We start from the raw sequence: 22,998 nt of genomic DNA on the forward strand, positions 1-22,998 counted from the left end.
ATTTTGTTTTCCAGCTTTAAACAAGACTTGCCCACATCCGTTTGCGACCTCACTGTGCCCTGGTAACTGCGACCCTAGATGACCCTAGGCTGATCTTTGATATTACTTGACCTTTGCAGGGCATTGTTTCCTGTGAACGCCCTGCTGTACATCCATGTGAATTTAAAACATTGACTGAAGTCACCATGACTTGGTGTCTGGTGGGGAACTCTGGGGTGGTGCACCTCTTGCCCAAGACCATGATGTTCGTTGGAAGAGAGAACTGTGAAATTAATATACCGGTAAGTCTTGTCTTTAAGAGTATAAGTCTTTGATTTTTTATAAGATTAGTAAATTTTTATCCTCATTTGTTTTTGTCAAGCACTGAAAACAATGAAACAATGTTTCTGTTTTGTTCAACGGATTTTGTGCTTTTTGAATCGGGCTTTTGTGGCAATCAGTGTTACTTCTTTGACAGTATTTCATTTGATGATACACATCTCTGGATGATTGATACTTCATTGAACTTCATTAAAAGTGAGCTAACGGATTTGAAAACTAATTTCCAGCCCCCTCCACCCTCAATAAATAAATACTATTCTAAACTTTCTCACTAAGAAAACCCAGTTGTCTAATGATGCAGGTTCAATCTTTAGTTTATGCTTTTAATGTAAGTTAAAATTAATTGGATTAGTCAATTAGTTTTAAATGTATTCCATGATCTCATTGCATTCATTAGAAGAAACTACAATATTTGCAGTAAGTATGAGGCGCTTAATTTAAAGATATCGATTGAACAAAACGCACTGTGAAAGTTTGATTGCTCATTTCTGTTTAATTTAATTTCAAAGAAGTATGTGATACTGTCTTTTGGGGATTGTACTTAAAAATAAAATGAGAAGAAGAAGAAGAAGAGCTATCGATGACAGAGTACATTGCGTGTCAGGAAATACACTGAGTCAGTTCAAGGTTGCTCTTATAAATAGTACGGAGGTCAACCACAAGAAGGTCTTGTAGTCTGAGCTCATAAAAGTATCGTGTTCAAACTACTCTCCTTTTAAATAGTGCGTGGTCAACTACGAGAAGGTTGTGTAGGTCGAGCTTGTATTAAGTATCTAGCCCAAACCATAATTTATTCCTCCATGCTCAAACTATCTTGTGAAAAAACTTTGCTCTGACACGTTTGACATTTACATAGAAATTGTTTGCACAATGTGTCAATCATTGATACACACTGGGAGCATTGGTGCATTGACAATACAACATCGAAATTTTCTTAGGTCTGTGACTTCACTAGATGAGGGTTGAAACCGTTTGCTGAGGGAAGAGGAGGGTCCCTGTTTTGGGAATGAATAAGTGCTGACAGATCGGAGCAAAATATAGAGTGGAATGTGAATGATGATCTGTGGTGTTCTTTTAGTGGGCAGAAAACATTGTCCTGTACTTACTTGTATGTATCTTTGGCATGCCTCCTTTCGGTGTGTGAGTTACATGTAATTACTTCTGAAAGGAAAAGTTTGTAATCCTGGAGACAAGCTGGGTACAATGTTTGAGATTTCTCCCAAAAGAGTTTTATACATTGTTGTAGTGGCACGCTTACTGACTATTGTTTGTAATATATGCACAAATGTTTTTTTGAAGAGTAAAATAATTCCCAGTTTTCAATAAACACAATCAATCAAAATTGTCACAATTACATGTTACAAGTGAATAAAGTTTTGTAAGAGGGTTTTGCACACTCGTAGCAGGCTTATTGATTTGTGCTACCAAATAAGCAAAGTAATTGCTCAACACAGACTTAATTGTAGATGACATGATTCTCTGGAGAATCAGTACTAGTTTATATGATGTTACCATTGATGAGCTTTCAAATTGAAACTAATTGTTTTTATACCAACGCTGTACTTTATCTTTGGGTTCCATGTGTCAGTAGAAGTTGAAAAGATGTTATCATGTTGCACTTTCACTTCACAATCTGTAGCAGCTCAATTCTGACATGAACCTTTGACCATTTCAAGCTTTTAAAACAGGGCTCAAATTTAGTGTGACCGAAAGACCGAAGGACTTGTTGCTCATAAATTAACTGGACCAGAATATTGTTCACAAAACAAGAATCAAAATGAGAAAAGAAAAGAAATGTGAATGTGATGCGAATGGTGACGCCACAAATTAGCAAAGAATAATTTGGTGGAGTTAAGCCAAAACATTCAAAGCGAAAACAAAGCTTTGAAGTCAAATTCACTTTGCACGAAGCATTCACAGGAAGTATACACTAGGCTTAAAGATGCTGTGCCTGTTGATAAAAATATTAATTATAGTTATTATACGCGGACGGACGTGTGATAAACCTACGAACGGATGTATTAAGCACTGTACATACTCAATGTACAATGTACATAGAGAAAGGACCTTTCTCTATGTTCTGCGCTTTCAAAGTCCTGCAGAAGGAAATCGACGAGCCACTTGTGGCGGGTTCGAACCAAATCATGTGATTAGGGGAAGCAAATCAATAAGTTATACTTTCTTCTAAAGACTTGCAATATATGAAGTACAACTTTTAACTTCTTCATATTTTTATTGTGAAGTCTCTGTTTTTTTTTTTTAATAGTCTCGGAGTGTAGACAGGAGACATTCCGTCATCACGTTTGATCGTTTTGAGAGTAGTTTCTCTATTAAGGATATGGAGACATTGAATGGGGTAAGTCAACCATCCTTGAAAGATTCTAAATGTTGTAATGGATTATACAAGATTGGTTTTCAGGTCTGAAATTTCAATTTTTGTAGGGCATGGCACTTCATTTTGAAAAGGCCACTTCCTTTGGAAAATCTTAAAGTCTATTGGACAGTTTTGAAGGGGCATCAAGGCCAAGAGATGGGCAGCAATGCCATGGCCTCTGTTGGCCTCCATGAAATTTCCGGCCTGGGTTTTTGGATGAGTAAGTTGTTTAACTGTCCTCAAGTTTTCAGTATGAACTCCATATAATCGGCCTGTAAAACTGAGAGTCAGTCGAGTCAAACTTATGTACTAAACATAAAAGCAGTAACATTTCTGTGTCTTGTTTTACACTAGTTCATCAGACACCATACAGTTTTCTCATGAATCTCGCTTTAAACTTAATTTTGCAGCAAATTTGAATGTCATTAAAAAAAACAGCCAAAGTGTTTCTTTTTTCTGAGATTATTTTCAGATAAATGGGAGTATTGCTTTCATTTACATGTATACGTATCTGTTTTGTTTTACCAGACATTTGTTAATGATACAAGAATACCGGACCAAACCTACATTGGTTTGCATCGTGGAGACTCCATACGATTTGGCTATGATATCCTTTTGAAGTATTTTTACAAGTTTTCCACAGGTCTGGAATCACACTCAAATATTGAGTAAGGTCATTGCTATAATTACCAATAGTGTTGGAATAATTGGGTCAAGTCTGGGCTAATTCCAGGTCTATGCCCTGTATGCACTCATCAACTTTGACAATTCAAATTCTTCAATGTGAAAAGGGTTCCAGACTTCTTTTCAATCAAGCCTCAGTATTAATAATACTAATATATTATTACATTGCTGTGATCAGAAGTGACACAATAAATGGCTGTACAATTACGCAGGTTGTTCAAACTCTTTTTCAAAAACATCAAGATTTACTCCAAATATAGTCCAATATTGCGTTATTATTAGAACAATCCAATCATCAAAATCAACAATTTAGATTGGTAGATCATATTCGTTTACATTTTCTGTAATATTATGTCTAATCCACTATGAAAATGTACTAGGACTGTGAGTGCGTGTATCAGATCTCTGATACATATAAATTTATTCAAATAACTTTATATCATCACTATACATCAAGAGAAATTATTTAGAGCTTTTAAGTTAAGGAACACCACAAATATCCATTACAGATGGTGATTGCAAATTCCCTGTAAAAGCTCTATGGTATATTAGCTCACAACAGGCACTCGGAAAATAAAGTGTTGTATGAGAGGGAGTTCGTAGAGGTCTGTCCAGCAGACTACCAATGATCGACAGTGACAGCCAAAGGCATTGAGTTTAGCAAGAGGCAGCTTTTTTTTTAGCGAGGGTTATTTGTGGAACCACCCGTGGTAGTGAATTGTTGTGTGGCAGGTCGGTGAACACACATTGTCCTTGATGTTATAGGAGGTGACGTGAATGGACCAACTATAATAGACACTGTGTGGGAAATCTCAATACAAACTCTGTTATTGTTACTCTCTTAAGTATTGTGCTAAAGTGTGTTAAAAAGATCATTTTCTAGTGCTGTATGGTTTGCTTATAAATGCATTCAGGGAAGCTGTAGTTATGTAAGTTTTATACAAATAATTTATGGTTTTTGACACTTATAAACTTAGTCAATTTGATGTGGTTTTAGCATTGTTTAAAAACTTTCTAACTTCATGTGGCTGTACCTAAATCCTCCAAACCCCTTCATCTGTTTAGTTTTCTTGAGTTTGATTGATTGTCACAACCACCTGGCATGGATCCAGGACAAGGGAGAGTCAGTTTCTTTGTATTACATGTGGTTTGTGACTTAGTGGTGGGGGTGTGAAAATATTGGGAGTTGTGCTGGCTCTGCTAAAGGCAAGTCATGTACATGTACATTGTATCGTTGCAATCTTATGTTGTGCAATGCAACATTGGATTTGCTACTTTTCAGTTTATTAATTTCTAAACGTTATGTAAGACAATTTGGCACGACTTTCGCAAGATCTTTGTTTTATTGGAATCATTTTACATTTTCCTGGAGTATTTTGATTTCCTTGACTCTTGTTTACATCCTATAACGTATCGTTTTGATGAAGTGGACGACAGTTGCATCAGACAGTTTACAGCTGAGAATGGTGTAACAAAAATGGTAAGTGAATTTTTTTTTACACTTGACACATAATTTTGTTGTGGTTGGTATGTTTAGCATGGAGGTAGGGGTGACACTGTAAATGAGAAATTATATTCTCCAGTTATTCACGTTCAATTTATGTTATGTTATGTTATTGGAAATGTTGGAAATGTACCATGTACATTGTATAACTACAAGACTAACTTGTTTTGGGAAGGGACCATAGAGCTATACATGTATATATTGACTAGAGCGCTTACACCCTGTTATGCACGCACTAAGGTTTTGAAGCCGTGTGGGCGCATCCATGTTTATGTACAAACCAATACAAAAGCTTGAAATTTTGTACGGCAATTGTACGGCTATTTGCATGATAGTGCGTTTGTTCTTTTCTATGTGTCATCGAAGCAAAATATGCAGCAAATGTGAACGCACAATCTGCTGATCAGCGTTCAAACTGCGAACGTCATGTGCGTCATGTTTAAAAGGCGCATATACTTTTTTTAGTACGTCAATCAAGTCAAAGTTACGGTTTTCGTAGCTCGGATGTACGCTATTGGGCAGTCGCGTACGTAAGCGCACACGCCGAAGGTAAAAAAATGTGCAATGTGTATTCTCTTAAAATTAAAATCGTCCCAAATTCACGCAACACATCAAACATGTCGACGCCCAGGGTGGCTTCAAAACGCAGAGCAAGTTAGCGCTCTAGTCAATATATATACATGTAGCTCTATGGAAGGGACATTCACAAACTGCTCAGACAAACTAAAAACATACCATCCACTGTTATTGTTGTTCTAACTCGCTTCATGTTTGTTATTAGCAACCTTGAATACAACACTCCTAAAACATCTGGAGGCTCTTCTATTTTTGATGATGAGTTTTCTATTCTATTCAAAACAATTCACACAGATGAAGTTGGTCATGACCTTCTTATGCTACATATTGGGAAATAACAGTGCATTATGTTCCTAGAGTGTTTATACTGGGAATAAAGGATTAACCAATAAAACATTGATGGATTTATTGAGCTGTCATGTCGAGCCATGTCAAATTGCATTGAATGATGCATGGAATTAACCGAGTTTAGCATGAATGTCTGGGCATTACCAAGAGATTTATACTGAAATCCTATGATATGTTCATCCAGGAGATCAACATTCTGTAGAGCATGTGATCTGTGACATCACATGTTTGTATCGAGCCTGCATGGACTTCCTGCAGGCACAATTTGTATACAATTTAATGGAAGAAAACTTGTATATTTTATGGAGATTGCATCGTCTGATTTGTGTCAACTTATGAAATGAAAAAGGGTGCCCTTTCAAAACGAGATATGACACAAAGTGCAACATTTCCCACACAACCAGTGTAGTGTATCTTGCTTGCCAGAAAGGCCCTGGGGTAGATTTCACAAAGGTTACGTCCTAACTTAGGACTAGTCCTAGGCAATGCTAAGAGATAGGACCAGTCCTAAGTTAGGATGAGTTACTGGTCCTAACTTAGGACCAGTCCTATCTCTTAGCAATGCCTAGGACTAGTCCTAAGTTAGGACTACCTTTGTGAAATCCACCCCTGGACTGCAAACACATACAGACATGCATGAACTTTTGAAAAGGTGCTTTTGTTTATGAATAGAAACATTGTTATGTTGCAAAATGTTCTCTATAGCAATTCACCAATTTCTCTCTACACCAAGTCCTGCAGATCAAGGGAGGGACGAACAAAAAACAAAACACCAAACACCATTGTTTGAAAAGCATCTAGCAATTTTCTGGGTTATTCACATATTTTTTATTTGGGCTCAATTCCTAAAATGATTTTAAAAAGACCTCCCAAATTTGAAAACCAATTGCTCATCACCTAATTATTATTTTCATCTACATTGTATAATTGATTTATACATACATGTATAAAGTGATACTGACCGAAATGCAGTCACAACAGTAGCTGAATAAATAGTCCTAATATAACAAGCAACACTCATGCGCTTAGAGGCTTTTGCATTAGGCGCTTTACAAATGTATTATTATTATTATTATTATTATTATTATTATAATAGGTTTACATGTATACACAGCATACCATCACCATGGAAACATACAGCTTCAATCAACACTATACAGAGGTTGTAAAAGGTAGTGTTGACAATACAATGGAGGTTAACTGTGTGGACTTATACTCGTGTATACTGTGCATCGTGTACACTTATTGTCAATAATACCATTATAATTTAGAGATTATTAATACCAGGCCTTGAGTTTCCCCTTGTGAGCTACAGGTATTGAAGTCAATGCAACTTCCATGGCCACAGTGACATTATTGGAAATGGATTGGAAATGTTTTCTGAATTACTGAATTAAGATCTCTTATCCTTGGTTCATTTTCAAGACGGTCCCCACTTGAATGATCACACGTCCCGTAGCTCTACACTTTCATTTTCATAATTTGCTTACTACACATGTGTATTTCATACTTGTTGAACTTATGAAATGTTTGGAATTATAAAACTTAAATATACATGAGGAAATCTTCAAAGTATGTATTTGGGAAAACACTAGACTGCAGGATTGGTTTGGCTGTGAATTTAAGATTACTGGACTTGGTAATTTGAGGCTTGTTATCCTATTGCTGTAGGGTTGTCCCTTGCATTGAACATGATCAACCACTGACAGATTTACGAAGGGATGTTAATTGCTGCATTTAATGCATTTCCTGTCTACCCTTATCAAGCAACGCTTACTGTTGAATCATTTAGTGACACCATCTTTTGTAGGTTTTGACCTTCTTTTAAAAGTGAAGAAATGTCTATTATAGAGTCACCATTCATTATGATGAAGGATTTGAACATTGTTTGTATTTTCCATCTGTTGGAATAAAACCGTTAGGGCCTAACGATTTTACAAAAGGGGAAATTTCAGGCCTTCATCTGTCAAGAACAGATTATGATTTTGTAAAAGAAAATTGTCAGATGAGTGATGGAATACAATGTACCTGATGTTTCTTTCAACTGAAAGAAAAGAACAAGGTGATTTAACTTTTTGAAAGGGGAATTTTCAGGCCTTTATCTGTCAAGAATAGGTGTTGATTTCTAAAAAAGAAATTGTTGTCAAATGTGATGGAATACAATGTAGCCGACATTGGACACTATTTGTTATTGTTGAAGACCAGTCTTTTCACTTAATGTATCTCAACATATGCATAAAATAACAAATCTGTGAAAATTTGAGCTCAATTTGTCGTCGAAGTTGCGAGATAATAATGAAAGAAAAAATGCCCTTGTCATACGAAGTTGTGTGCTTTCAGATGCTTGATTTCGAGACCTCAAATTCTAAATCTGAGGTCTCAAAATCAAATTCGTGGAAAATTACTATTGTCTTGAAAACCACGCTACTTCAGAGGGAGCCATTTCTCACAATGTTTTATACTATCAACAGCTAATTAAGGTTTTATGCTAATAATTATTGTGAGTAATGCCTTTAAAGCTTAGTTCTCACTTGACAAGCTCCCTTGGACATTTGGGGTTCAGTGAGATCACTTGAGATGGAGATCAAAATAGATTCCAGGAAGAGTGCATCAAGTTGGAAGATATTAAGGGGTGGCAGTTGGAGCATTTGTAATTCCTCAGAAATCTCTTGGGTTCTTATTTCCGGGGAATTGTCTCTGTAATAAAAAGTGCTTGAATAGTAGTTATCTAAAGGTGTAATTATGGTGTGCCAAAGACACGGAAAAAAAAACCTGTCATAATGAGTGATTATAATAAAACGCAAATTCAAATTCAGGTTCACCACAGCCCAGTCTGGTTTTTAATGCAAGACTATTATTTAATTTATTAACTGACTTTTCGTTTTCGTCAGATCAATCTTGTGGGACAATGTATAATATAACAGGAATAAAGAAATTTAAGTGAAGTGAGTGTTAGTTAATGTTGTATATGAATGCAAATTATTGCAATAAAGGTTATAATTAACAATGAATGCAGTTCATGAAAAATCAGCTAAGATAAAAAAGCAAAGGATTTCAAAAAAAGGTATTTTAGACCAAATATTATAGGCATCTCAGATAAAACTATTTTGGACCAAGCTTATAAAACTGCTTAGACCATACGTTTATATCAGAATATTCCAAATAGCATTAGACTGTTCCAAATACGGTAAAACTATTTAAGATAAGAATAATTCAGATATCTTTGAACTATTTCAGAGACAGAATAATTTAGATGCTCTAAAGATAAACTATTCCCATTTCAACAAGACATTGATGCCATCACCAGCTACCATGGCTTTAATCTATTTAAGTATAATCCTACCAGAGCTACCAACTCTCCCTGATTGTTCAAAAAGTTCCCTGAAAATAAAACCAATCTGTCCATGTTCTGGATGAGCAATTTTAAAGACAATGGACACTATTGGTAATTGTCAAAGACTAGTCTTCACAGTTGGTGTATCTCAACATATGCATAAAATAACAAACCTGTGAAAATTTGAGCTCAATCGGTCGTCTAAGTTGCGAGATATTAATGAAAGAAAAAACACCCTTGTTGCACCATGGTCACACAAAGTTGTGTGCTTTCAGATGCTTGATTTCGAGACCTCAAATTCTAAATCTGAGGTCTCGAAATCAAAATCGTGGAAAATTACTTCTTTCTCAAAAACTAAGTCACTTCAGAGAGAGCTGTTTCTCACAATATTTTATACTATCAACAGTTCCCCATTACTCGTAATCAAGAAAGGTTTTATGATAACAATTATTTTGAGTAATTATCAATAGTGTCTGCCTTTAACAATCGTCCTGATTATGGAGAAGAAAAAAAATCAGTTTGAATGTAATTCTAAATATCTCCATGATTGTAGTACACATTCTCCCTGTTTGCAATATTTTAGCATTTTTTGTCCTCCGCCTAAAATTCACATAAAACTTGACAGAAAAGAACCCCAAACAGTAACCAGTTCAGCTGGTATTATTTTCAAGAAAACTATGAATGTGCCAAGCCCATCGTTGCCGATAGATTGTAATTTATGTATGACTTGTAGTCATCTTGTTGTCTATCCCCTGCTGTGTGTATTATCAGTTATGTGTCTGGGACATGAGGAGTCGAAGCTTCTGGCGTTTACATCTCATCTATCCTAGCATTGGGCCTTTTACTACATGACCCATTAATGTCATACACGCTATGTACATGTACATGTATGTATACACTATTTTTAAAGGGATTCCTGTACAGTGTGCCAAATTCCAACATCTGACCCTTGAAGGGTATTTTTAAGGTTTCAATAAACACCTAAATGAAACTACCAACCTGGGAAAAATTCATTTAATTGTGTCACATTTTCAAGATAGGAAATAACAGGCAGAAAATGTCATTGTCAGATTTTGCTTATTTCAATTTGGTTTATTAATATAAGATCTTAATATTGGGGAATAACTCTCTGGCGCAATTGTATGTTGCTGCAAGAAGGGTGTCTTTCAGTGGGTAATTAGATCAGTTTTGGAGACGAACAAAATTGCCCAGCTTCATCTAAAATCAGCAATGTATTTTTTTTGGAAGGTTCTTCTACATCTCACATTGCTTTTCAGTACATTCATTCCTGTTAAATTGAAAAAATTGATAAAACACAATTTTGTTTTTAAAAGCTTTGTGAAATCTTGTTTGTTTTGTTTGTGTAACTTTCGTTCGATGTACATGTACATGTAGACCTACTTACATATATTTTAAAAGTACATGATGCATGTACACTGTAAATAAATGTCCTGACACATGTACTTTACATAATGTCGTGATGACATCAGCTCTACAGTGTGAATGTGTAATGGAGCCTAAACTGTAGTGTCTATGACTATGAGCATAACTCATTAATGATATGTGCATGACTGTGTTCAAAGAAGAACATGTGGTGCAAAGAGTTAACATTCCCTTAGGAAAAAAGCGTTTTTGCTGAATATAAACTTCCATTGTCTCTCTAAGGTTAAACAATACAAACAAGTGTATTCTGCATTTCCATTGATTGATTGATTGATTGTTTTCATGGCCACTGTACATTCAAAAACATTTTAAAATGTTTTAAGGGGAGAGTATAGACCCCTTTACGTATGGTGACAGCTCCCTCGCTGAGGTCAATGAAGATCCATCATTGGCTGAGTGTTATTCAAAGTGTGTGTAGGCCTACAATGTAGTAGGCTTTTACAATATCTTAAAGGCAGTGGACACTATTGTTAATTACTCAAAAAAGTTATTAGCATAAAACCTTATGGGGAGAGGTTGATAGTATAAAAAGATTGTGAGAAACAGCTCCCTCTGAAGTAACGTAGTTTTCGCAGAAGAAGTAATTTTCCACGAATTTGGTTTTGAGACCTCAGAATTAGAATTTTGAGGTCTCAAAATCAATCATCTGAAAGCACACAGCTTCGTGTGACAAGGTTGTTTTTTCTTTCATGTTATTTCTTCATTGTACAATGTTCTCAGCGAGCCTTCAGATCGAAACTTGTCAAAATTGGGTTTTTTTTCAATACCAATCCTATTCTTTGTTCTCCATCAAAAGTTACAAACAATTACATGTACCAACAACTTTATCCTACCATCTTTATAAAATGAAGATTTATAAAAATGTATGATACATGTTTGCACAATATTCACATAAACATAATTGGAATACATACACAGAGGGGTTTAACTTTGCCAACTTGTGAAAGGTACAATGTTCAATGTGGACCATTTATAAAATACTATACTTGTTATAATGCACATGGCCATTCTTCATAAGTGCCAATCTTTGTCTGCTTAAAGGGTCGCATAATATGCCAAAAAGACAAATTCCCAGCAACCTGATACTCGAGGGTGTGTGTGAAAAATCTCAAGTTGCATTAGCCATTCTAAGCATTTACACAAAGACCAACATGACTAGGCACTTACGTGACTTCAAACACACACGGTACAGCCTCATCAAGCAAGTATTGTAGTAAACAGGATACTTGTATCTGGAACCAATTTCAAAACATAACATAAATTAGCAGGGTGCATCATTTTAACAATTTCATAGGCTGGTAACCTGTTTCTGCTAAACTGAATAATGGAAACCTGCTTAGCAGCTCACGTGAAATTGGTCATGGGTTCGCCTATTCTATACCTATACTGTCTCACTGTAATCAAGAAGACTTGTGCCATATGGTACGTGCACTGTGGCTGCGACGCAATACACTTATTAATATCTTTGTTGGGGTTTACTTGACGTTCGTTGGCTGGATGCTGTCTTTAGCAGACGGACAGAATGGAAGATTTAAGAGAAGCTCCAGACGTTGATGAGGGATGTAGATATAAGCAACTTGACCACATTATGGAAGAGGTTTGTCACAAATGTGCAATTAGCCTAAATGCATGGCAACAGCAAACCTTCTTTGTATTATTTACATTTCATTTATATGGGTAGCTTTTGGAAGAAATGTTTCTCATTGCTTTTTTTTATGAGTACATGTACGATGTACACGAGTAGCAGGGCCTATGATGTACAGTTTGTCCAACGTGTTTGTGTGGAATGTAATTTGTGTACATGTTTGATCTATTGGTAATGTACTTCATTGCTAATTAACTGTCTCATAGTATTGTGGTATTTAATGTTGTAAAGCTGAAAGCACTGCCTTTGATGTCGCTTAACCTTCCTTATGTGTAGCAGTAAGCATGTAGGGTTAGTAAATTAGTCTGTTGGGCAAAATATGTACAATTGGGTTCAGGAATGAGTGTACAATACATGTACATGTAATGCAAACCGTTGTGTACTGTCTTACAAGGTTTAAAGTGTATGTGGAAAGGGAGAGATCTGGGATTAACTGCAGATTGATCTGCTAGTCATTCACAAAAAAAGGCTAGTAGACCTAGAAACACCATGTTCTTCAAAATGTCTTAATAAATATAGAGGAATATGGTGATATCTCGTGTTTGCGATTAATACATAAAATGCTCAGCATTGACGCCAAACACTGTGCCAAAAGTACATTATTTATGTACATGGGGCTTAAGCAAAATTTGCACAATCAAACAATTCATTTTCATAATAATGTGCAATTTTGTACGAATAAATTCTTGCATAAAATTAAGTCAGACTGCCATTGCAGTTTTTGCACTGATGGATCACAAAGCATGGGTTTTCTATTGAATAATATTTTTAAACCATTGATTTGCTGCATGAACATAAAGTAAAGCCTTAACAATTTCTTGCATGTAATTTTAATGTTATTGCATCCCTCCCTGTAAGTTGGAATGCCAAAGTACATGTTTTCAAATGAATGAGGAATTTATTACATATGACGTTACATGTAAATCCAAACACCCAATCCAACCAGCCAGAGCAATTGCATGAAACTGTCTTATGTCTAGTCAGTAATCTTAGGTCAATTTTATGTTTGATTTTGAATACTTATCAAAATGAGTGATATGTGGGATTTTTTGTTAAAAGAATATTTTCTTGACAGTATTTTAGCCTGAAACATTTTTGTGGAAGATTTGGACTGATGCTAGTTGTTTATGATTAATCAGGGAGCCTACTGATTTAAACTAAAGTCGTGTTCGCACTGGATTAATATTTTGGGTAACTTAACCATGACGCTGGGTAACATTCCGACGGGTTAACTTTCCCACTGTCCGCACTTGGATTTATTTGACTCGGGTAAACTAACCGAGACCGTGGGTAAACTAACTGAGCTGGCCCCCTGCGTTACATTGAATAATTCGATAATCACAAAAATCTTATTCTTCCATGACAAAACATGTCAGCTTCTTCGGGTCACGGACGGATGGGAGATTTAACCGAGTCGTCGCGTTCGCATTGGACTTTCTGGCTCAGTTAAACTGACCAGGGTCAATCTTCCTGGGCACCTTTGGCATGGTTAAACTACCCATTTGGGTCGGGTAAGTTACCTGGGAGGAAAACTTCCTGGGCTGTTCGCATTGGACTTAAAATGGGTAAGTTACCCATTGGCTCGGTTAGTTTACCCAAATTAAGTCCAATGGGAACAGGGCTTTATACAAACAAGGTGGTACCAATCTCAGACTTTGTCTAAAGGAATGGTCATAGATTGGTAAATACTCCACAATTTATGGTCCATAAAAACTTAATTGGTGAGAAACACTGCAGCTGTTGATAGTATTTACACTATGTTGGGCTAAAGTATTCCCTTCAAAGTATGGTTTACATAGATAATTTTTTACCCCATCACATTTGACTCTGATAAATGATGCATGAATCATTTCTGAGGGTTGGTGTCCATTCGTGAATGCTGCAGCAGGAGATGTTCCATGTTGGACCCACTGTCACCTCGCTACATGTGAACAGATTCAACATTCTTGTGAAAATACTGTGAAGTAGACACTCTATCCAGCTAAAACTTTCACTTTTATGAATTTTATCGTCTTCCTTTATTATTTTGCCCATAAATCCTCTTAGTTGACCCAACCTTTAAATACTGGGTAGACATTTTATGTTCAATATATTGATTGTTTCTAGTCTGTGTGTAGGCAAGGTGTGGAATATGTATTATCCCTAACCTTTGCAATGCGCACTTCACTTTCTTGTACTCTCTGTTTTACCTGTTTGCATGCATCAATATTTGTCAGCATGACATGCATGAAAGCTTGGATTCTAACTGCCTGTATTTTAATTTAGATCAATCCATTATGGTTGGTTTCTGAACTGTTTTCTGTCATTACGGGGATTCATATGCCTGCGTACATCTTAAAGCATGAAGGCATAAACTCATGATGCTTGCATCTTAGTTGCTTCAACATCTTTGTTTGAAGACACCCTTGGTGTAGAAAACGAAATTAACACTCATCGTAAAATGGCAATCCATAGTGGATTGGTGTAAACAAAATATCAGATCTAACATTTTTACAGGGGTTGTACACCATGGCAAATCAAAGGTTCAAAACCCCACAATCTAGTCAATTTGTCTTTAAAACAGTTTAACCTGAGTCAGTTTCCCTATTGGTTTATTACTTGATAAAAGAAAACAAGATACATTTTATCAGGTGATCAATAAAAAATGTAAAGACATTTGAAAAAACAAAAGTGAATGAAACAAACCTAAGACATTTTTGAAGATGTTAAGTGGAAAGAAAAAGTATCCCTGGGGAGGGGGTGGGGGAGGGGTCCACGAAAAACAATAACTAGCTATGCTGATAAATTCTAAATCTGGTTAATAGAATGACAACTTATTGACGTTTCGTTTTGGACATATTTCAAACCAACTTTCATTTGTTTTTTGAAACTTTTTCTGATATCGATGCATAGATTTGATAAAACTTAATTTGTTTAAAAACCATTGCATGTGTGCACAAGTTCATTCCTCAATAATCCACTACTTTCATAATTTTTATTCACAGGAAATTATTGAGCCTGACACCACAAACTCGGGTGTAAGTTCAATGTTGTCTTTTCGTCCGTTTCATTTTGTTGTAGTTAAAAATAGAAGTATTAATAGTAACAATAATAGAAATAGTTAATACTACAGGGGCAGTTATTAGTCATAGTTTATTATCAAAGTTGTATTAAAGGGCCTTTAACACCGTGGTTCATTGGGCCTTAAGCATTCATTAAACCATCTCAACGCATTTGGAGTATGCGGCCAAACTGGCCTACAGGATGCGAATCATTAACATCAATGACTTTTATAATAACTTAATGTCTTGCCCAAGGCGCAAGCAGCTTGAGCAGGATGTGAACCCACACTCTAATTACTGAGCCATCAGAACTTGAGTCCAATGTGCGTGCTAGATTGCTCGACCATGACACACAGCAAGTTAAAACAAAACAAAAAGAAACAACAAAGAAGACCGTTATATAACTAGCCTGACCTTATTAGTGCATCTTTTAATAGCTCATCAAGTGCAAATATAAGTATTAAATGAAGTTTGAAGTTTGAACAATACAGGTACCAGTAAGAAATGTCAGTTGCTCATAACTGCATACCATTTCCCTTATGATACTGGTCAGTGAGTTTATTTGCCAAGGGCAATCTTCACTGTTATGTTCGCTAGGTTTTATCCTAACTGGAATTTAAGGAGATTGTATTATTAATGTATCTTCACTAAAAATTTCCCCACTGTCTGACCGTTCAAATGTGGTTTCGAATAATAAACTATGCAAGCCAGCAGTATGATGTCATTTGGTAAATGCATATTCATTGTACACAGTCAACTCTCTTATCGTCCAACCATTCAATGGTTTTAAATGATAGACATGCTGTGCAAGCCAGTAGTTTGAAGTGATGTGTTAAATGCATCTACACGGTACACAGTCAACCCTACTACTGTCTTACACCATTCAACATCATCATTTTAAGTGATAGATATGCTGTGCACCAGCAGTATGTGGTGAATTCATCTACATAGTACACAGTCAACCCTACTACTGTCTATCCATTCAATCCACATCGTTTTGAGTGATAGATACGCTGTGCACCAGCAGTAGTATGTAATGTGGTGAATTCATCTACATGGTACACAGTCAACCCTCCTACTGTCTGACCATTCAATATCATCCAAATGGTTTTGAGTGATAGAACTGCTGTGCACCAGCAGTAGTATGTAATGTGGTGAATTCATCTACATAGTACACAGTCAACCCTACTACTGTCTATCCATTCAATCCACATCGTTTTGAGTGATAGATACGCTGTGCACCAGCAGTAGTATGTAATGTGGTGAACTCATCTACATGGTACACAGTCAACCCTCCTACTGTCTGACCATTCAATATCATCCACATGGTTTTGAGTGATAGAACTGCTGTGCACCAGCAGTAGTATGTAATGTGGTGAATTCATCTACATGGTACACAGTCAACCCTCCTACTGTCTAACTATTCAATATCACCGTTTTGAGTGATAGGTACGCTGTGCACCAGCAGTAGTATGTACATATGTGGTGAACTCATCTCAAGGTACACAGTCAACCCTCCTACTGTCTGACCATTGAATATCATGTAACTTTACAATAGGGGCAGAATCCCATGAACCCTTCTGGCCAGTATGCTCTCCAAAAAAAAAGGATTTATAATTACAACCTAAAATTCACACATTTTCATTTGCTGATATGGTTAAATCTCTCTTGTGCAGGCGTATCTGACCCGACCACACACCAGGCATGACGAGCACCATGCATCTCATCAGTACGAGCATAGAGCAAATGCTGCATTGGAAAACAACAGCAGCATGTCTTCTCATAGTAAGACGTCACTGCCTAAACAAGGTATACTACCAAGTCGTCCTGATCCTCTACAGTAGCTAGGCTTACTGAGTGCTACAGATACTTAAAAACTAATGCTCCCAAATCCTGCAAATCCCTCATCAGGAAGTTGTCTGACTCTGTTGGATATATGGTAACTGTAGACCGGTATAACAATTGGTTATCGTAGACATACCAATCTTATCGGAGTCCGTGGAGTATTTTTGAGGATACGAGAGGGTCTCTAGGCAACGACACTAAGGGCTTTTGCATTTAAAGGGAGGGTTGTGATGCCACAATTAAGAAACAGTTTGAAAGCCTTGAAGTAGTTCTGCAGATTTCAGGGTGCTGCCAGTCAGTTTGGACTTTTGCTTCAGAGTGCGGAATGTTAAGGTTTCAAATCAAACCTCGGATTGCTTTTTTCCCAACGCATAAATTGAAAGCTTACATCACTGTAAGTTTATCCACCATGTCCATTGATATCGTTGGGCATGTAAGACCAGTGGCTATCTTTATCCTTGTATATAAAGACAGGGAACCAGGCTACTGTCTTTTAATGTCTGAGAGAGGCCGCCGTATTCCTGTAACATCATGCATAACATCTATATACAGTGCTTCATCGTACATCATACATCATACATAGACGCAGGGAATTTAAACCAAACTATATTTCATCTTTATTTTTGTTATCCCAGATACAAGGATGATATCGTTAAGATTGTTGACATATTTTGATGATTGTTGTAGATTCAGTGACTTCCCCACCGTCTGCTCTCTATGGTCAGCCAGCATGGTGGGGTCAAGATGACCGATTGGAAGGGGAGGAGTTTATGGAGGAGAAAGAGGAGGACTCAAGACAGAGGAGCGACACATACACATCCAATGGGAAAGGTAATAGTGACCAATTTATTAAAATCCTCCTGACCATTCGATGTCATTCTCAGTTGAATGGTTTCATTTGGTTGGCTAACTAGCTGGAAATGTTACAAAGACTAGAAGAATTATACATGACTATAAGTGGATTGGAATGGCATGGTTGGCTAGTGCATAAAGCGCTAGCCTCCCACCAATGTGGCCCAGGTTCGATTCCTGGCTAGGGCCATCTGTGTATTGGTCATCCCCTATGCCACATGGGTATGTTCCTGAGCCTTTGGTTTTCCACTCTCCGGAACTATCAAACACTTTTGATCTCTGACTGTGCTCCGTGGTCGTATGGGTCTATGTGACTGGCTGCCAAAGGCATCCTTGCATGCCAGTAGCTTGAACACGTTGCAAGCTGGCCTTCGCGATTCAGTTTGACAGCTGCAAGTAACGATGATTAGGTTTCCAGATTATTAGTATTGTTTTTTTTATTCTTATAAAATCCACAAGGAGTGAAACATTGTCAACTTCAAAAGCAAGTTGATATCGTTACTTCAAGAAGACTTGTGTATTGTAGACTTTCTAACATTATTATTCAATTGTCATCAAACGTAGATATGCACTCAACGTCAAGCACCAGCAACGTTAAACAACTGGAACGACCCACAAAGCTTCCCCTAAACGAAGCAGAAAGAGACATTCCCATTCATATGTACACCCGTCGCCCAACAGATCTCAACCCGACCACCCCAAGTAAACGTGCTCCTACCACCACCCCCGAGCACACCGAGGTCACGCTGGTGTCGGCCTCAGAGAAACACGTCGGCTTCACCATCGAGTTCAACGCTAAGGAAGACGCTCCCAAGATGTCCATGAACGAGAGTCTGAGCGAGTTTGTGCCGGCGACGGTCAAGAATAAAATCGAGGAGAGCACGAAGATCGTCGAGGGTAGAAAAGCCGAGAGGAAGATGAAGAAGAGTTATGGTGATGATCCAGATAGTTATCAGGTGAGAGGATTCATCTGGACTATCATTGAATCTTACTTGAATACCGATAAACTCTACTTGATTTGTAGTTAAGCTCTAAGCAATCGGTTGTTGTGGGTTTGAATTCCACCCAGGTGCCAGGTGATTTGACTGTGTTTTTTTTTTTTTTTTTACAGAATTTGAGTGTACAGTGCTTTATACATAACTGTTTCCTTTTTATTCAAGTATTTTTTTTCCATGTTTGATAAATAATAATTTAGTTCATGAACATTTTACTACCAAATTACGATCTTGAAAGCTTGCATTGAACGCTAATACTCTTTTTTTTAATCTACTCATATTATGAGTAAAAACAAAATTTAGTAATTTTAGACAGGTTTGAAATCAGATTTCCACAGTATAAGAGGTCATAACAAATTTGAAAGCATACATACATGTATGTTGTCATTATTAATTGTTATTTTTTCTTATACAGTCACCAAGAGTGTCACCATCAGCAGTGCAAAAGCTCAACAGTCTCTGGGCCACCTCACCAGGCAAGAAGGGCCCCAAGGTGGGTCAGGGTGACTCCAGATCGGCCAATAACTCAGGTAAAATTAACATAGTCAAGATTTTCTGTTTTTGTTTTCTTGAACATTTAGAAAACAAATTTAATCTAAAAACTCGGTGATTATAAAGTGATATCAATACCAAACCTGTGAGAAATTTACCCATCTAAAGATACTTTCAAAGATAAGGAAATGGCATTGGAACACCCTCAAATTTAAATAAGCCCCAACAGCAATCTACACCGTTCTTGTAGTAGATAAGTATTCAAATGAAGTGTTTACATTCATCAGCATTTATGTACGAATTTAACCAGTATCCAAAGTATTTCTAATTTTTTAACCTGAAATCCACAATATAAATTTCATTTTATAACTCAGATTAAATTCATAAGAAAATGAAGATAAAACCATATCGAACACCCCAGTGTGCAGAGTAGGGCTTTCAAACCCAAAGTTAAATGTATGTAAGCAGGCATAGTACCCGCAAGATTTCACACTGCGCGCTCGCGAGCTTTGTTCACGCTTTGTGCTTATACTTCAGGTTTTTTTCAATAGCCTATCATATCTCTGAACATTCCAGAACGGATTTCATTAGTGTTGGTTTGTAGCCACTCATCTAAATACTGCTGAGTTTTGGTGGTTCATACTTCCAATAAAGGTGACGCAAACTGATTTGTGCGATAGCAACAATAGAGGAAAAAAGACACACATCTCCATGGTCAATAGAGAATTCGCATGCAATTTAAATAAGCCTTTGTCTCTGTTGTCGTTACTAACAGAAGCCAGTAAAGTTGACTCCTCAAAGCAGTTAAAGGTACGACCACTTGTTTCTCCTCGACAACCGACGACATCCAAATCAGGCCCCGTTATGTCGCGCTCATCTCTTGGCGGCGGCCACCACAGAAGCGAGGCAGAGGAAAACCAGAATGGGGACAATGTGAGCGAGTCAGGGACCTATACCATTGAGAGTGAGGACCAGTCTAAAGAAGTCCTGGAGGCACGGTCGAAGATCGATGAGGTGTTTGGGGTGGATGCGAGCATGGACACCAGGCAGGGCAGTGATGAAGACACCGATAAGGATGTCGGCGATGGGGAGATCGAAGAGGAGGCTGTAACTGCAGAGGCTGTCCATACACAACAGGTGGATATCAATAGATATTTGGATCAGGAGTATGGAAAGCCTAATGGGCAAGAAAGTGTTAAACCGTCAGATGCACATGCATCCTTTCAGGTAAGATTTTGTCAAAAACTTGTAGGAAAACTTTTAAATTCTTCCAAGTTGTTTATATGATTCTCATTACTTACTAAATTTCGCCAACATGCAGTCCCCCTCAATAAAATAGATCCATTCTTGCCAAGAACAAGGTCAAACAATGCAAATGTGCGCACCATACTGTACCACTGATATGCCTCCCTTTGACCTCAGTGAGTGCACTGTTTGGGTTTGTGATGTCAAAGGGTCTATCGGGCTTATTTCATTTCATCATTGCAAACATTATTGTAAGTTGATTTTGTTATAGCCTGGTATGTTGCATTGGGAGGGATCAGTGCAATAATGCTGTACCTCAGTGCATTTAGGTTTTTGTGTACATTGAAGATTGACAAGTTTCAGTTATGTACAACTTTGGTGCAGGGTTGCGGTGCGTAAATATCTCTTTTTATAGTGAAGTTGTGACAAAACGGTAAAAAGGTCATAATTTATTTTTCTGTATACTTATTTTAGCCAAAGCCACCTGCAACAGGGTCTTCTTCTACTACCCCGGCCTGGGTACGACAATGGGCCGTCCTAGCGAATAAAGACAACCCCAAACCTACCCATGAACACGGCAAATACATTCAGGGTACCAATTCACATAGTCCAAGGGATCACGGTGTTGGCGAAGAGTACAAGAACCATACCCAGGATCATGCCCAATCAGCCGCCCCTAAACCTCCTCCAAGGAGGTCTGGCGGAAAACGCCTCTTGCCGACAACTCCTCCAGAGAGGGGAGACCAACACTTACCCCACTCGACCAGTTTGGACGACTCCCCACGAACCAACGGCATCAGGCAGTCACCCTCAAGTGCTTTTTATAGTCCAAGGAACCCAGAGACCACAACGAAGGAAGTAATTTCGCCCCCATGGGGAACTCGACCCTCAGAAGTGAATCCAACGGTATCAATCAGCAGAGCAGATATAGATCTCAGACAATCGCATGATGACGATGGATTGGACTTAAACACAGAGGTATCTATGGATACTGATTTACTACTCAAGGACACAGAAACATTTGTTAAGAATCTTGAGATGAGGATGCGTGGTCGTAAGGAATCGACACCATCACCGGAGCTCTCAGAGTCTTATGACTACTCCCATCGCTCATTCGACGGGGATATTGACACGGACTTGGATTCCACTAGTTGTGTTGGTGTGGTTGGGTCTCTTGGGAATACTTACCCTCAGAGGGGTAACCAAGCGAGTCTTCCACCCTCGGGATATCAAGGTAAGAGGAGTAGCGAGGACAGAAATGCACAATCCAAGAGCAGTGACACAAAAACACCGGATTCTAAGAGCAAAAAGGGAAGCATCTGGAACCGTTTATCCCAACCTGTGAGATACAAACGCACTGAGAAAACGCCACAATCTTCTAAAAACAAAGACTCGTCTGCCGCCTCAGATTGCATGAGCGATTCCATGGACTCGGCCTCTTTCCGTCGTAACACCAGCCTGTCTGCCTCATTACCAACAGGACGCGTGACTGGCCGTAAAACTCCCAAGGAGTCGGATAGCCGGGATACCAGCCCCAAGATCATCAGGAAGATCAAAGCTAACCTTAGCAAGCCTAGGCAGACCAGAAGCACTATGTTGCGTAAATCTCGCTTTGACGGCAAGGATTCTCCCGGTCCAGAGCAGCAGGACATCATCAGCCCCAGCTCAAGCATGTCCGATATGAGCAGCTCCAGAAACCCATCCATGCTTCGACGATCCAGCCTCCAGAAGGACAACGGTCGTTGCCAGAGTCCGAAGGATATGCACGCCAGGACAAAAACAACCGGTGCGAGGATTGACACTGGTAGACAAAGGCTGAGCAGTCGTAGCAGTGATCAGACACCGAGGAGCGAAGTGAGTCTAGGTGGACAGATCGCTCAACACGCTCGCAGCCAGTCTCTCAGAGAACCAAAGACGAATGCCGGTGAAATGAGCTCTAGAATCATGGGTAAAACTCAAAACTCATCAACAACTTCATCCGCTAGGACGTCCACGACAACTGCTTCGAGAAAGTTGTCTCAGAGCTCCTCAGATGCATCGCCTGTCAAGAAAGCCTCAACTGGAACTTGGAGAAGGTAAGACTTTGATGTAGAAGATATACAAATAGCAAGTTGAATATCAATTCCTACCTTTAGCTCCCTTGAATTATTTTCATCTTACATCTATCAGAGTCTGTGCAAGGTGTGGTATTCATAAAACAAACTAGTTCGACCAAATCGTTTAAAATCAGTATTATTGGCAATGCAATAGCTCCATTGGGATGGGTCATTGTGAACTAAAGTACATATTTTCTTTTGTC

General features: G+C 38.0%; 1 protein-coding gene across 9 annotated transcripts in view; it reads left to right on the forward strand.

Moving 5' to 3' along the window:
• LOC117307447 (centrosomal protein of 170 kDa-like) overlaps positions 1–22,998 on the forward strand; it is a 37,286-nt gene that overhangs the window by 8,495 nt on the left and 5,793 nt on the right. For 3 of the 9 annotated variants that reach the window (XM_033792203.1, XM_033768191.1, XM_033792212.1), the window contains exons 2-13: positions 15–281; positions 2,588–2,677; positions 3,224–3,302; positions 4,780–4,859; positions 12,095–12,181; positions 15,214–15,246; positions 16,947–17,079; positions 17,803–17,946; positions 18,532–18,923; positions 19,378–19,492; positions 20,230–20,681; positions 21,174–22,774. In XM_033792203.1, coding sequence (XP_033648094.1) covers positions 186–281; positions 2,588–2,677; positions 3,224–3,302; positions 4,780–4,859; positions 12,095–12,181; positions 15,214–15,246; positions 16,947–17,079; positions 17,803–17,946; positions 18,532–18,923; positions 19,378–19,492; positions 20,230–20,681; positions 21,174–22,774 — 3,302 coding nt within the window. In that variant the 5' untranslated portion in view covers positions 15–185. The remainder of the gene's footprint in view (positions 1–14; positions 282–2,587; positions 2,678–3,223; positions 3,303–4,779; positions 4,860–12,094; positions 12,182–15,213; positions 15,247–16,946; positions 17,080–17,802; positions 17,947–18,531; positions 18,924–19,377; positions 19,493–20,229; positions 20,682–21,173; positions 22,775–22,998) is intronic. The other 6 variants (XM_033792217.1, XM_033792224.1, XM_033792234.1 and 3 more) reach the window with 5 other exon arrangements.

This window comes from Asterias rubens, chromosome 1 (assembly GCF_902459465.1).
Source record: "Asterias rubens chromosome 1, eAstRub1.3, whole genome shotgun sequence".
In the NCBI taxonomy this organism is placed as follows: Eukaryota; Metazoa; Echinodermata; class Asteroidea; order Forcipulatida; family Asteriidae; genus Asterias; species Asterias rubens.